At 34.7% G+C, this 17,424-nt stretch overlaps 1 protein-coding gene and 1 long non-coding RNA gene across 4 annotated transcripts; both read right to left on the bottom strand.

Moving 5' to 3' along the window:
* Positions 1-7,064: 7,064 nt before the first annotated feature.
* On the bottom strand, positions 7,065-17,416 carry LOC127715313 (heat shock 70 kDa protein 12B-like). Its single transcript, XM_052221354.1, has 5 exons — positions 17,271-17,416; positions 14,619-15,030; positions 12,708-12,929; positions 10,442-10,598; positions 7,065-9,239 (listed from the first exon to the last, which is right to left on the bottom strand). Exons 2-5 carry the CDS (start codon positions 14,985-14,987, stop codon positions 8,182-8,184), a joined length of 1,806 nt encoding a protein of 601 aa, XP_052077314.1. The 5' UTR covers positions 14,988-15,030; positions 17,271-17,416; the 3' UTR covers positions 7,065-8,181.
* LOC127715322 (uncharacterized) lies at positions 11,094-12,692 on the bottom strand. Of its 3 annotated transcripts, XR_007988293.1 has the most exons (5): positions 12,415-12,692; positions 12,339-12,376; positions 12,237-12,262; positions 12,111-12,160; positions 11,094-12,034 (listed from the first exon to the last, which is right to left on the bottom strand). It is a non-coding gene; the product is annotated as an uncharacterized LOC127715322 (long non-coding RNA). The 3 variants fall into 3 exon arrangements; XR_007988291.1 differs by having other exon boundaries at positions 12,339-12,692; XR_007988292.1 differs by lacking the exon at positions 12,339-12,376.
* Positions 17,417-17,424: the final 8 nt, after the last annotated feature.

Raw genomic sequence — 17,424 nt, 5'->3', positions numbered from 1 at the left:
GTTCACGCTCTGTCCAAGTATAAATATAGAGGCTGTGAAAAATAGAAGTAAAAGAATTTTCAACCAATAATTGATGGACCTGAAACGAAAATAAAATGTAAGAATGCATTGACGAAGTAAAGTGTTAATCCAAGTTCAAATGAGTAACAATTATAAAAACGACAAATATTTAAAATCATGACATCTATAGTCAAACAAAAAATAAGATTTAATTCTCAAAATTCACCCTTTTAACAGATCACGAAAATTTAAAATTTAAAGAAATAATTGGCGAATCATTTCATTTCAAATATATTTTTTATTAATCTTATATTTATATTTCATGATTTCATATAAAGAGTGATGATATTAGATTATATTATTTTAAAATATTATAATACAACAAGATAAAATTCGCAAAACCCTCATCTTTGACAAGAAAATTTTCCTAACTAGCTTAGTGCCGAATTTGTTCAACTTTAGTTACTACTCAAAACTTTAAAACCTAGTACACTCAAAGTATCATTAATAATGTCCAGTTAAATGGTCACAGACGAACAGACACTCAAACATAAGAAGCTTTTTGCACCCTCTAAAAAATCACTACCCACCCATGCAGGGGATGGATCTTAGTACAGATAAGCATAGGGCGAATAATTAAAACACAGTACTAACAGTTTCTGTGAAAGTGTTTCTTTCGACGAGTTAATTTTACATATTTTATTTAAATGATCTTACATCACTTCAAACGTGAAATGTCAATTTAAAAACATAAAATCAAAAAGATCACATGCGTTAAGGATTGTTAATGATAGAGGCAAGTAACCACAAATAATCCAAAAGGACAAGATGTGATGTATGCTTGTTCGTGGCCTTTTATAGCTTGCTGTTCGGTATGGGTTTTGCTCATTGTTGACGGCCACACGGCGACCTATAATTGCTTATACTTCTACGTCATTTGGTCTCTGGTTGAGATTTGCCTCCCTCATTGGCAATTATACCACATCTTTTTATTGTTACATGTTCTTACCTTGAATTTAGTTTGGTTCTGTTTTGTTCCATTTTCTAAGAATAAAAGAATTTTGCATTTAGAAAAGGGGGAACAAATATAAACTTTGAAACCACACTGCAGACCTTCCGCGTTATTTGAATAAAATTGGAATCAACTCAGAAAATCTTGCTACATCGTCTTTGTTTTATAAAGATACCAGGCTTATAATTTTGAATACCAGGCGCCCATTTCGTTTACAAAGAATCATCATTGACGCTCGAATCAAAAAAGTTAAAGGCCAACTAAAGTACGAAGTTGAAGAGCATTGAGGGCCAATTTCAAAAGGTTTTGCCAAATACAGCTCAGGTAATGTAAACCATGTTTAACGACAGAAAAATGAATCCTGTTGGTAGGTCCACTTGACAAATCTTTTTCAATAAGGAGTTTTACTGGCCTAAATAGGCAGATGGTGAGGGGTATGTGCACGTAAAACTAGTTTAACCCCACCACATTGTGTGCCTATACCTTGTCTGGTTATCTGGACCATGTGTAGCTTGTTGTTGTTTGTTTGATTGTTTGGGGTTGTTTTTTTTCGGATGAGTCGGGTGTTGTTGGTTGTCGTGGTCTGTCGTGGTTTGTCGTACTGTACAATATATGAATCATATCTTTCGGTAATTCGTGTGATGATTTTTATGTTTTATTCCCATAAAACTCAATAACAAAATTTTCATTAAGTCTATCATTTTCCGACAATTCTACAAGAGAACTTATCCAAATACTGCTAAAACCGCGCAAAATAGTCCTGGTTAAATGTATGAAAAATAAATTCTCCTGTAGTCGCGCATCGAGTCAGCTGATTGAAAGATTTTCCGTTTGCTATCGTATATGGAATAACAATGTTTTAATATTCCACCATTTCAAATATCAAAATTTAAAGAACCCTTAGAGTGTAAATTGTACGCCAAACAACACTTTTTCCTGCATGAATAGTGGGAGTGTTATTTTTTGGGGGTTTTTGGTCAGACCTAGCGACCTTTCCAATCGTTTTGTTCATATATCAGTTCATAGATATAAGAAGATGTGGTATGAGTGCCAATGAGATAACTGTCCATCCATGTCACAATTTGTAGAAGTAAACCATTATAGTTCAAAGTACGGCCTTCAACACGGAGCCTTCGCTCACACCGAACAGCAAGCTATAAAGGGCTCAAAAATGACTAGTGTAAAACCATTCAAACAGGTATAGTTCATACATGTACACTCATGTATTTGCAATGCATACAAAACAATTCGAAAACGGTTCCGTGGAGCCCTGTGTCTTGTCTGCGATAATTGTTGTCAGTGTAAAAGTGTAAAGTTGACTGTAAAAAGAAAGTCCAATTATCAGATAAACACAGAAAACAAATGTAATTATCCAAACGATTTCTTAATCTTGAAGATTAGCTTTTGTCCAAGTTTCATAACAATTCATGAATATTTACAAATTTATCATGCCAAGAGCGCGTTCACCTCAAAATACTACTATCGATCGTATGTCTGGTTTAAAATGGTTCTGATCAACTCAATAGTACGAATTAACGAATAGAAGTGGGTTTTCTATATTCAATAAATCTAAAGCTACCTAAATGAATAAGTCTTATTTGTTCAAACATAAAATTCAAGTGGCCTACCTGTTAAGAGAAATGTGTGGTTTTATTATTAATATCTCCGACTTATCGAAGTCCGTTATCTTTCGTATGCTAGGTAACAATAGTTGTACAAATATACTATAATAGTAACATGAAATTGTGTCGGGGATCAACAAAAAATTGCTCTTGTTTTTAGACATATCACATTTGAAGAGGCACGACCTGTAGGGTCTGACTGAGAATGAATGGATGCATATGACTGTTTAACGTCCAGTGGAAAATTAAGTGCATTTTCAGGACGAGAACATGATAATGTGATATGAGAGTAAACCCTGCTTTGTACTAGACCGACGCCTACGCTGAGTCGGATTTTTAACCTGCTGGTTCACAAGTTAAAACAGTCCACAAGAAAACATGTCATCCTACGCGGACACATTATAAAACTCCGAGCCGACCAGTCTTTGCTCTTACACTACATGTGGCGTGCTTAGCGGAGACGCAGCAAATACCGATTATCATGTCTTTGGATTGACCCTGCCAGGGTTCGCAGTGGCGGATCCAGAAATTTTTATAAGAGGAGGCCCACTGACTGCCTAAGAGGGGGCCCGCTCCAGTCACGCTTCAGTGATTCCCTATGTAATCAACCAAATTTTTCCCGCAAAAGTGGGCCCCCTGCCCCCCCCCCCCCCCTAAATCCGCCTCTGGTTTGAACCTACAACCTCACGCACTAGTCGAGGAAAACACGCTAACACGTGACCACCGAGATGGTTGGATGTGCGAGGAAAGTACGGGCTCTTAAAAAGCTATGATTATATTTTTATAAACTTGATCATGGACCAATTGTTTTGATCCCGCAAATGATAACTCTTAGCTAATGGGAGAAGGATATTCGCATTATAAAACTAAACAAACAGCAGCCCAGACAACCCAGTCATATAAATAATCGATCTATTGCAACCTAGACATAATTCGTACAGCGACCGATATTAGAGTGTAAAAAGACAAGCTTCCTACATCAGAAGATACATTACTAGTACTTTTTAACTGTCTTTCAGAAATGTGATTTAATTCAGTTTATTGTTCATAGCTTTAAAGTTCTGAACTCATTTTTAACCTGTGCTTTTATTAATAAAGGTGGGTGTACTTGATTATCCCTGTCGCATGTTCATATAAAACTTCTGAAAGTAACAAGCGAAACAAAATCTTTTCTATTAAATTATAGTCCAGAAGTTAGTCAGTGTCGTCGTTCATTTAAAAAAGTGAGGGCAATTCCCCCTCCCCCAGATCCTCAGAGTATCACATAAATCTGTTGTTGTCTTTGTCAAATGTATTTCCTCGGGGTGATATGGGCTGGACATCCGATATTAAAACTGTTGAAGACTATTACTAAGTCTTTTGATGTCTTCTTGTTTTGTTAAATTTCGTATTGACTTTACAATCTATATTTTCTCTTCTTTTATTCGTATCTTTGAATATATTTAAGAGTTGAATTATCATCTTTATTTCAACGCGACCAAACATAATCAGTATTACATGTAAAGTAGATAACCTTCCGTTGTGATAGAAACATGTTCTTTATTCAGAATAACGGAAGAAACGTGTTCTTTATTCAGAATTACTAAAGATTAGACGGGAGATCTCTAATAGAAATTGAATACATTGTAGGCATACGAAACATCTGCATATTTAGAAGTAGGTCGTGACATTAAGTCAATAAGATAAAATGATCAATCATGCTATCTCTATTATGGGGAAGTATTGTTCAAATGTAAATGCAAAATAAACATGTACAGGTCAAAGTTTATCTTAGTATTCTATCAATTTACCCTTAAACACGCCTGACCATAAATGCAAATTTGAATTTGCCTTCAATGTGTGTAAATTGTCCGTCGTCGTACTTTTACTTTTAAAGAAACATCTTTTCTTAAACCACCTGGTAAATTGAACAAAATGATGATAAATGACATAAAATAAGGAAATGTGGTATGATTGCAAATGAGACAACTATCTACCAGAGACCAAATGACGTAGCTGTTAGCAACTATAGGTCGTCGTACGGACTTCAACAATGAGCAAAACCTATATGAGTCTTTGTTTTCAGTTTTCTAATACCAATCAATAATTTCAACAATACGTATCTTAAGTCAACATTTATTCGTATATGATTAAATGAATACAATCTACAGAAAATTAAGTCCATTTTTTAGTAAGGGGACGACCATTTCATATTCTGGGAAAGGGTGAAAATTTATTTTCACATTTGTACACAATTTATTCCTGCATTTTGTTATGAAGATTATTCATTTTTATCCTGTCTTGTGCAAGGTTCTTCATTTCAGCCCTTACCGGGCCAGGATATTCATTTACAATATCCTCCTACCATACCCCTCAACAATCCCCGTAAATCAAATGTTCCCTAACTATCTCCTTCCTAATTAACGCCAAAACACATATTTGAAAGACCATATCCCCATCGAAAAAATCTAAGTAAGCTTTTGATGTCTGACGATTCCAAAATACAACTATTATAATCTAGTTTTCCTGTAGTCTGTATAGTATATATATTTTACATGCCATGCTGACAAATGGTACCATTTACCTACATACGGTCCCGTCAAATAATTACAATTACAAGTACTCTTCTTAAAAAAAATTAAAAATATCTATTTAAGTATAGATAAGATGGATAACTTGGATATTGGTTGCATGTCTTTCATGTCCGTCAGTTTAGATAAAACAGATGAAGATCATTTCTTATTTAAATGTACATACAGTGATATGGATAACTTGGATAAATTAGTTGTATGTCTTTCATGTCCGTCAGTTTTGCAGTATGCTGCTCCATTAATTAAAAAGTCATGGTCACTGAGGAGAGTGGATTCAACAACTGCATGATATGAACAGATATAAATTCATGTTTTTTTTTAAATTATTTTTGTGATGTATTATGTAATGTGTTATTTTGTTAATTTTCATGTATGCCATCAACCCCATTATGGTATAATAGTGTATTATTTTTAATAAATAAACGCCTTAGTGTTCACTTTCTTAATTAATTTATTTACAAAACATGAAAATTGCATTTTAATTTGGTATATATTTCTATTGATGGGTAAGTATGTACGTTGCACATGCAAGTTGGATACACGTAGGTGTCATTTTTTCTGAGCTCAACAGTTTACAATGTTTCCCAATTCATAACAAGTTTTTATGGTCAATTTATTAGTTACTGTACCGAACGTGCGAGACCCTAATGAGTAGTTAAAGTCGTTAGACATCCATTACTTCGCACATCATTTGGGTTTTTCAAACTTTTAGCTCACCTGGCCCAAAAGGCCAAGTGAGCTTTTCTCATCACTTGTCGTCCGTCGTCCGTCGTCGTCCGTTAACTTTTACAAAAATCTTCTCCTTTTACTTGACCAAATTTAACCAAACTTGGCCACAATCATCATTGGGGTATCTAGTTTTAAAAATGTGTCCGATAACCCCGCTCCCCAACCAAGATGGCCGACATGACTAAAAATTATTGAACATTGGGGTTAAATGCAAGTTTTTTCTATTATTTTGAAAATCGTTAATAGAGAAAATCTGACAACAGCAAAAATGTTCAGAATATTGAGCTTTATCAATTGTTCATTGATGTCAAAACTATCAGGCGACGTCTTATAGGAGTTATTTTTTTTACCAATTTTTATCATTTTGGCTTTTATCTTGAAAACCATTATAGATAGAGAGAAACTTTAAGTGGCAAAAATGATCAGGAAGACAAGCTCTACATATAAATCTTCAATTTGCATGGTTGAAAACGTCAGTCGACTTCTAATTAGAGTTATTGCCCTTTGAAGACAATATTTACCAATTTTTTGCGTTTTTGCCTTATATCTTAAAAATATAATAGATAGATAGAAACTTAAATAACCATAAATGATCAGCAAGACAAGATCTACATTTCAGACAATATGGAGAAAATTTCCCGATGACTCCTTATTGGAGTTATTGCCCTTTTGAGAAAACACTATAGAAGATAGAGAGAAACTAAACAGACAAAATGATCAGCAATACAAGATCAACAAAACAGAAATTTTTGTCATGGATTCTATTCTTGTCTACAATGTTGGAGAGTCCATTGTTGATTATGCATATAGACCTAGGTGAGCGACACAGGCTCTTTAGAGTCTCTAGTTTTATTGGAGTGTCACTGATAAGTCTTTTGTAGACGAAACGAGTGTCTGGCTTACTAAATTTTAATCCTTGTATAGTGTATCTATGATGAGTGTAATTAAATCAATTCATTACTAGTTTAGTCTCTGGCCGATTAAGAGCTTGACAATTATACACGACTGTCTATTGGTGATAAGTGTATGTTTACATTTGCATGTTTATGCCTTGTGTCTTTTTGTGTTGTTGGATTCCTGTCTCATTCACGTATATTAAGGACATGCATTTGTTTAGCCATATACAAAAAGTTGTTTTTACATTTATTATGTAAGATATATTAATCCTATCAAATCTAAAAGACTAAAAGTATATACATGTAATCTAAATTCAATTCATATTTATAAAAGTTATATATACATACAATAAACATGATAAAGGGAACACATAAGTAAAATAACTACGTATCACAGATTAATTTCGCGTATCCGTCTTTTATTTATTCTATTTTTTTTCTATTTTTATTTTCTCTTACTATAAATGAAATATATTAAAAACATTCTAAAAACTCGGAAAGTAATATGTCATTTAAAATACAAAACAATTAAAACAAACAAAAAACGTATTCTAACACGGCTGCCTAGAACGGAGTATTTTATAAAAAAAAATTGACCAAATGCTATAATAATAATTTCTTAAATTTATTGTACTTTTGTTTCTGATGCACTAAGAGGTTTGGATGTCACAGAAAAGCACTTGTTTTTATCGAAAACTACACGTCTCTTTTTAACGTCTAAGACACTTGCATATATAAGCTAAAGGGACACCATAAACACACAGAGCCTCCCAATGGGCAATCATCGGGTAAATCCGCTACTCTCCTATCCGTTTGAAGGAGGAACGGAATTGATCGAGTTTAGACGAGTGAGAGCCCTGGGGTCAATAACGAAAAACTCTGTAACAGAATCTTCCTTTTAAACGTAACAATTCACTGCAATTATTGTCACTTTAATCAAACTAATATATGGGCTGGTCCTCTCCCTTGCAACATACAGGTATCTCAGATACTTTTGTTGTCAACTTATATCTGTCAGAGCCAAACAGATAAATGACAGGGAACCAGTTTAACTTTAAACAAACTAATATACAGCAATCAATCAATCCTATCTTCCATACTTGCGCTCAAAATCTACAAAGGAACTGGACAAGTGTTAGTTTGAAACAAACTATAGTTAGAAAATATCTTTTTAAAAGGTTTCATCGTTAAATCCTGTTTTTAATTTGTAGGTGTACTATATTAAAACATTAATAATCAGATGTAGTCACGAAAACTTGAAATCTTAAATGTTAAATATGTGAGTTGGTTAATAACCAGAACCAAAAACTAAAAAACAGGGTACAAAAACGAGAAATAAAAAACAACATTCTTCAGTGATCAAGAAAATCAAACTTGGCTTTTAACTTTTTTCTTGTTTTCTTTTCTTCGGCTTCTACTGTGATTTCGGTCCCTCCAAAGGTCATCTGGACTATTATTTCTTTGTCTTTCACAGATGAACCTTGGAGAGGTACTTCGATCTTTCCTAAGTAGTTACATGTTGGTTCAGTGGTATAGCTGGGATCATCGTCAGTAGACATGTACACGGGAATCACTACTTCTTTAACGTCGCTGTTCAGAGGAAAATATGACTGGGGATTTAAAGATTCCCCAACCTTGACCGTTTGACCTACTACCACGTGTTTATCAAAGACGTCACGACATTTGTCACGTCCGTTGACTTGAAATTTCTTGTCTCGTGGGTCACCCTCGATGAAGTCTCGCGTTGTTTTGACTCCGTATGTATACTTCGCCTTCCGGGACACAATTGTAGCGGGATTGTGTCCAAACAATACTGCTCCTTTCACTACTGCCAAACCAGCATCTTCCGGAATGATAATTTTCATATGAGAAAAGTTTGTCTTGAGTGCTTCCTGTATCATTGCACATTCTGAGAAACCCCCTACCATCAAGATTGTGTCGACACCTTGACTAACAGGATTGTTTAGAATATCTTTTAAATGTTGGACGATACTATCGGAAACTTTAGAAAAAAGTTCCTTGATCATCCCATTATCCACTTTTAACTTGTCCCCGACCCAGTTCATGTGTTTGGCATATGGCGTCTGCTTAATGCTTTGTCTCAAATCTACATTATTTATCTCTTCGAAAGCTTCCGTTAAAGATATGGGCATTCGGAATGCAGTTTTACCAGAAGTATCGGGACGGATAGAACGTTTCTTTATCTCGAATTCTCGAAGTAGATCAAGTTCATCAGATTTGCTATCGCACTTGAACTTTTTGATGACCGGTTCGCCGACAATTTTAACGATCATCTGCATAAAATTTTCATCTACTTTCGTTCCTCCCCATGCCCCTCCACTTGCCTTATGAAGTTCCTTTAGGGTGTTTTTTTCCAGAACTTCCTGTACAGTAATATCCACAGTGCCACCTATAAAATATTTTGTTAATGAGGGTCAGTATTGGCGTATCTAATAATAACGTAATCACTAAAAATTTAGAGACCAAAATACATAATAAACAATTGGAATACTAAAATGTCAGTGTCATATCTAAATATGTTTTCTTATTTGGAGAATATCGTGTTGATTGCAGATCTTCGATATATAGTTTGTTTAATTTATTCTTAAAAACAGGTCTTTGTTTAGTACGGCCTTCAACTATGAACAAACCCCATACCGGATAGTCAGCAACGCCAGTTTTTAGAAGCACTGAATGCTATCATTTTCAACAAAACAATGATTACGGCATATTTACTTTTTTATTTAGAGTGGCTTATCAAAACAGCTTTGAATGTATAAATTATGTTTAAACGTAAATACGGTAGTTCTTAATGAATCTTGATATTCGCAGTAACATCTTAGGATAATTTTTCTTCTCAATAATTTTTCACATTTCTGGTTTACAAAAATTGTTGAGTTATTTTACTTGTCAAACGATTAAAGTCATACATTAAATATGTATATTAAAAATGCGTTAAAAAAGGGGCGAAAGATACCAGAGGGACATTCAAACTCATATGTCGAAAATAAACAGACAACGCCATGGCTAAAAAACAAAAGGACCAATAGTCAAACAAAAGTACACAAAACACAACATAGAAAACAAAAGACTGAGCAACACGAACCCCACCAAAATCTGGGGGTGATCTCAGGTGCTCCGGGAGGGTAAGCAGATCCTGCTCCACATGTGGCACCCGTCGTGTTGCTCATGTTATTACAAACCCGGTAATAAGTCTAATACAGTAGGTCACATTCGGGAAAAGGGTACGGGATTGTAGTTACGACATTAGGAACATATCCGTTATCATCTGTGAAACGGATATTCCATAACGGTCAACCAACTCGTGATGGCGTCCGTAAAACTTACGAACGGATGACTTCAACTTTACCACTTGGAACTCTTGGTTTAATAGCTTCCTTGTGAGCAGCAACCCTCTATCAAGGAAATCATGATAGGAAATACAAGCCCTCAGCCTGGTATATCGTATCAACTGGGAGATATACACTCCGTATGCAGGCGCTGCTGGAATGTTGCTACATAGAAATGGAAAGTTCACAATTGGGAAGCTGAAAGTTAAGATACTATAACACTTTCTCCATTTTATTTCACTGTTCCTTGAATCTAACTTACCGCCTAGATCAGCAACCATATATTTTGAACCAGGTCTGAATACTCCCAAATTACCACCACCACCGGAAATGAACTTTTCAACCGGAAGTATTCTACAATACATGGCTGCGGCCTCTGGTTCCAAGGAAATCATCAAATGGGTGTCTTTTATTCCAGCCTTTAATATTTCGAAAAATAAAGAACAGCATTTCAAAAGAATACAACCGTAAATGGTGCAGTCATGTATATTGTAAAAATGGTGTTTAGACCCTAAACACAATTCTAAACACATCTTGTGTGCTTTTTTTTTCTTCTCTTTTTTGTCGAAACACATATGTTTATGATTGTGTTTATAGTCGTGTTTAGTTTGAAAATTAGTGTTTTACCCCTACCCACTTTAATTCTAAAACAAATTTAAAAGTGTTTTTATTCAAGACATTTGTACATTTAATGTGCTTACTGAGGAATATATGGCTCCATTGAAAACAAAAAATATAAAAACATGAAACACCGTTAAGCGTGCTTCCTCTAGTTTCATTAACAAATTTCATAGATATTGTAGGACTCGCAATCAAAAAGTGTCAAAAATTTAGAAGACAAAATACATATTTGATGGGCACAAAGTAGAAATAAGCGGGCTTCAACAGAAGAGCTCAACATAAGTCTATGTCAGATATTTTATCATATTCAGATCGAGAAAAAATAAAACATTAATGCAATAATTCAATTTGATAAAGAATATCAACTGGGATGAAGGGCCTAAACTGCCACTGAAAAATGTTGTTGGATAGAGACACAAATTTTGCGATGCAACAGAACACTTATGAAAGCCGCAAAGAGTTGTCGTAACTTAAGAGAGCATTCCAATCGGGCATGACTGCGTATCTATACATCCAGGAACGCCAGAGGGACATCCAGTTTTAACAACGGTCTTCACCGCCAAACGAGGGAGGTCTGAAGTATGTTATTATACTTCTTAAAACATGTCAATCCTTGGGGTAAAGTGTATTCTTCAGAAGGGTATGGTCCTTGAAAAGTTGGTAACCTTCAATTGAACTTTATCGAATAAGTATCGTGTCAAATCGTCGATGAATAAGTTGTCTTTTTGTTCAGTTAAAAAACGCTAAGCCTTATAATGATTGTTTTCGGTTATGTGGATTAGCAGCAATAGAAACACATTTTACCTGTCAACACACAATGTCATGTGTAACAAAATGTAAAACAGTTCAAATGCTTCAGATAAAAAAATGGTTTCTCTTTGAAGATATATCTGTTCATTTTTTTTTACTCGGCTATCTCATGAGCTTTTAACCTATGATGCCGCTTACCTCATGAATTATTCACATGTACTTCTGATGCCGCCAACTTCATGAACCATTTACATGATCATTTGATGCCGCCTAACTCATTCTCTATTTACATGTACCTATGATGTCACTGTCTCGTGAAATATGTACATGAATATATAATGCACCTGCCTCATGATTAATTTACATGTTCATATGAAGCTGCCTACCACATGAACTATTTACATATACCTATTATGCCGCCTACCTCGTGAATTATTCACATGTACCTGTGATGCCGCCTACCTCGTGAACTATTTAAATGTATCTATGATGCCGCCTACCACATGAACTATTTACATATACCTATTATGCCGCCTACCTCGTGAATTATTCACATGTACCTGTGATGCCGCCTACCTCGTGAACTATTTAAATGTATCTATGATGCCGCCTACCACATGAACTATTTACATATACCTATTATGCCGCCTACCTCGTGAATTATTCACATGTACCTGTGATGCCACCTACCTCGTGAACTATTTAAATGTATCTATGAAGCCGCCTACCACATGAACTATTAACATATACCTATTATGCCGCCTACCTCGTGAACTTTTCACAGGCACCTATGATGCCGCCTACCTCGAGAACTATTTAAATGTATCTATGATACCGACTACCTCGTGAACTTTTCACAGGCACCTATGATGCCGCCTACCTCGTGAACTTTTCACAGGCACCTATGATGCCGCCTACCTCGAGAACTTTACATGTACCTACGATGTTGCCTAACTCGAGAACTTTACATGTACCTACGATGTTGCCTAACTCGTGAACTTTTTTACATGACTGTAGCATGTTCCTATGACACCACATACACCATACCTCATGAACTATTTACATGTACCGTTGATTTTGTCTACCTCTTGTTCTAATTACATGTACATAAGATGCCACTGATCTGGCTTTTGAAGCCTCATGAACTATATATTTACCTGTGAAGCCGCTTCTCGCATGAATTGTTTGGCACTATCATTCCAGATCGCTGGTACAGTGAGAACCCAATGAATATCACTTTCACTAAGACCCGTGTGACTGGACTCAAGATGTTTAACAAGGTGGTCCTTTAAAAAACGTATCCCGTGACTAAAGATTATTTGGGCTGGCATCTTCTTCCTCCCTGAATCATCTGGTATCTCAGTGTGTCTTGACAAAGTCTGCAAAATTAATTATAATTAAGAATTGAATGCTTCTTTTTTTTGTAATTTTATTAGGGTGTAAAAGCGTTGACCGAAGCACATTTTGTATGAAGCGCGGCGGTCAATACTAAAAATGTGCGCATGTTCAACGCTTTTACAACCCTTTGAAATTACAAAAAGAAGCATTCAATCCATTTCATTACATTTTTATGCTGAAAGCACGAAATTGCGAGTTAAATGAAGTCTTTTGTTTGTTTTTCTATTCATTGTTTTAATATTGTCAAGGATAGCACAAGACATGCAGTAATATATGCTGTATTTTACACAGAAAGTTTAACTTTTGGAATGCCTGAGCAAATCAAAATTACGGAATAGTTTGAAACTTCGACATATGTAGAGTTATCTAGAATTTGTTGACCTTAAACAGTTTTAAGGTAAATGTAAGGGTCTGTCTTTTCCCGACCTAAGGCTATTGATTGCCCCCCTTTTTTCGTCCCTGCAGAGTGGCGTTAGTTGACCTTTTTGATCATACAGCTCCTAACGTTTCTGTGTATTAACGAATCACTACATGGCTTTAAAATGTTTGGGTTTCAGCGTTCCTAATGAAGATAACGATGCAATCTTTTTGTTGTATCCATATGGCAACATTTTGCATTTATTTGCTATAAAATATTGCAAACTGGGCACAGGCACTTGTCTCAGAAAAAAAATTTCCTATATACCTTAATATAACGTTATATTAAGGTATATAGGAAGTTTATTTCTGAGACAAGTGCCTGTGAAAATGGGGTGCAAAAACGTCACATATTTCCCCAAAATTTGGCCAAAAGTAGAAGAATCTTAATCCCTTGAAGTGCTACTTTTTCTGAAATTATTTACATGATTGTATCTATAAAGAAATCAAGTAAACATCATATGCCTTTCGTCTCAATTTTTTTGTAAAAATGAGTAAACAAAATCTTGTAAAAAATCAAGCGTTTTTAAATACAAGGATTTGTATAGAAATACTATACAAATCCTTGGTAAATATTACAATAATTCCTGGACCTATGGCCAATCTACATATGAAAATGCGGACTGACAAACAAAAAGTAGCCCCTAAAAACATCTTAATACCATCTTAATGCTCTTTGCTCTTATAACATGTACATGATGTATAAACCCACTTTGAATGCTTAATTATTCATCAGCTGTTTAAAAATGAATTGTATTGCACTATAACTTTTATATTTGAAAAATCCATCGGCGCCAAAATGTGAAACAACACTCCCGTGTATTGCTACCTCACACCGAAGGGATCCGAGCGAGGTAAGTCACGGCGGGTTCGATCCTTAGAATGGTCGGACCGAAGACTTCGTATATAAAATTTGCCTCAGTGTAGAACGAAGTAGCTATTATATGAAATAATGATCTCAATTACACGAAAGTGTCCAGATTATATTTGTAATACTATTCACTGAATATTATGCCGTCACCAAAGAATCAACGCATGAACATTTGCAATCACTTGAATTTGTCATTAAATATTATTTATCTAATTCCACTTCCATCTTTAGTTTTGTTTACGTCTTTAAAAGAAAGATACCCACCGTATAAAAAAATACTTAAAAAACAATAAAAAAAAAAAATACCTTTCATCTGGTTGTTATATTGAATTAAAAGATTCTCTACAATATTTTATGTTTTAAGTAAAAAATAACAACTCACAGTATTATTAAACAGGGACATTTTAAATCTCTTGAAGAAGTACCAGTCTTCGTGTTCTTCCTCCAAAGCTAGCTCCGCATACTTCTCCTCAGCTTCGTATCCGAAAGAGTGAAATGATTTATTAGGTTGTAACAGGATGCATGTTGGTGTTTTTAATGATATTAAATTTTTCTGTCCAGCTACCCATGTCGAGTTGGTAACTATCTTATTGGGATCGGTTTCAAACCAGGACTTGAAAGAAAAAGCGTACCCGGAAAACGTAGTTCCAAAGTCAATGGCTGCCACCAAAATCTTGTCTGATTTATAACTGACGGAAAAGTCACTATCGTTGTTCGAGTCTTTTGGGTCATATTCTTGACAGTAGGCCATGCCTGGTTATGTATTCAAGGAGTTTTCAACTATCTGTTCTTGTCTAAAAAAAAGTAGGTAATGCATAATAAAAAAAAATGAATTCATCACGTGACTGACTTGACATCATGGAATAGAATTATAATTTGATTTAATAGTGTAGCATAAAATAGACCGAAATCTTGATTATAGTGACTTTACATTGTATTTGAAAGATTACCATATACAAACTCTGCGATCCAAGTTGTATGGTTTTATATTGTTTGAATGGTTTTACACCAGTTATTTTGGGGGCCCCTTATGGCTTGCTGTTCGGTGTGAGCCAAGGCTCCGTGTTGAAGTCCGTACTTTGACCTATTATGGTTTACTTTTACAAATTGTGGCTTAGATGGAGAGTTGTCTCATTGGCACTTATACCACATTTTCTTATATATATAGATATATATATATAAAAAAGGAGACAAAGAATTATACAAAATTCAGATTGCACATTATGTAAGTCAGTATACAATAAGATGTGGTATGCATGATTGCCAATGAGACAACTACACGATTCCACTAGAGACCAAATGGCATAGACATGATAGATGTTAGCAAAGGTAGGTCACCGTGCGGCCCTCAAAAAGACCAAAGCATACCTCAAATCAACCTGCAACAGGTTCCTACATGAAAAATGTAAAAAAAAAAAAGAGAAGGTAATGGTAATTTGTCTTCTCTTTCTTCTCTTTATACATGTAAGCATTTTGCCATTTTGCCCATTTTTCTCTGTTCCTTATATTTGAGCACCCCATATTCTCTGTTCTGTCATGTCTATGTTTTTTTTTTTATTATTCTTTCTATTCTTTATTTTTTGGGCCCTTTATTCTAGACTTTTCGCCTATTATTCTGCATTCGGTAAACCCCATTCAAACCTTCACACAAGAATGAAAGAGAATGCCAAAGATACTTATTTTCAGAATATATCACCTCAATTAAAATCTATACTTGCTGGCTACTCTTGGAACAACAGCGGTCACATTCAATCCTAATGTAATTGTGTGTATTAACATCCGAAATATCATTGTCTATAAACTAATACCAGACGCGGATTAAGAGGGTTCGGTAGCCCCTCCCCTTTATGGAGCGTCATTTATGATTTATCCAGACTTTTTACCTAGGCCCACAGGCCCACTTCAACATCTTGGATCCGCATCTGAATACCTACATGACCTAGTACACATTGAGCTTGAAAGTAAATAAATTTGCCTTATATGCATGCAGGATTTATTAATTTGGTGTATTGTTATTTGTTTGACGTCCAGTGGCAAATATTTAATGTTGTTTGTTCAAAGTCCAGTGGAAAACATTTCGAGAATATTCAGGCCGGCCAAGAACATATTTATTCTTGGCAATTCTACTACATCTTCTTCGTCTTATATTAACATTTATCCAATACGTGCAATAGGTAGGTTCATAAAAGTAGCAAAAGATCGAATGGGATAAAAACAACCTCTATATCAAAACGGCATTTTGATTTGGACATTTTTTTTTAACGTGCAACAGGTCAATATAAAAATAAGAAGATGTGGTATGATTGCCAAGGAGACAATTCTCCACAAGAAACAAAATGACACAGAAATTAACAACTATAGGTCATCGTACGGCCTACAACAATGAACAAAGCCTATACCGCAAGTTCGTTTTATGTTCATGATATAATAATTGTTGTTGTAAAGCCTCTTCAGCGTAAGGAGGGCGTTCCATCAACCTGAAGTATTCGATGTAATCAAAACAGAATCAATGTTATTATTACTAATAAATAGTACACATTTAAGTCATGTATTCAAAGATCTTCAATACCTACAAAATATGTAGATGTTAAAATGATATCCTTAAATATTTTTTTTAATCACATGATCAATAAGTTTATATTGTCACCCCTCCACAGAAAATTAAATTGTTGTTCCTCTGGAATCTTGTGGGTATTTTTTTTTAGAACTTTCAAATCATGACCTATTTCACTCATTAACACCGATCAATTCTTGGAAGAATGTTCAATTTTTTGTAAACTAAATAGTAAATTCGTCAGTTTGTGTTATATTTTGTTCGTTTTATTCATTAAAGATACAGTCTTTAATTAAATTGTTCAATTCAAACTTATTTACTTAGTAAAAGGATTTAAACGCTGCAAATCTAAATAATGAAAATAGATAAATATAAACACAAGACGAGTTCGTACATTAATGTACATGTTGTATGTATATTCTACTTCCTCATTCAATGCAACATAATCTAAAATCATATTAAAGTTAAATACGTGCAAACCTTTAAGCTTCTATATGCATCTAAGTCTCCCAATTCCAATGCGATGTTCCTTTTGTTTAACTAATGCGTAACTACAGTATGTTGTGTCTCAATGAAAATAGAGAAATATTGAGTGCTAATTTTTGACATTGCTTAACAACACGAGTTATCGTTC

Source organism: Mytilus californianus, unplaced genomic scaffold (assembly GCF_021869535.1).
Source record: "Mytilus californianus isolate M0D057914Y unplaced genomic scaffold, xbMytCali1.0.p SCAF_9, whole genome shotgun sequence".
Lineage (NCBI taxonomy): Eukaryota > Metazoa > Mollusca > Bivalvia > Mytilida > Mytilidae > Mytilus > Mytilus californianus.
Note: the sequence above shows the minus strand (reverse complement) of the source record. Positions and strands in the feature narration are given on the sequence as shown.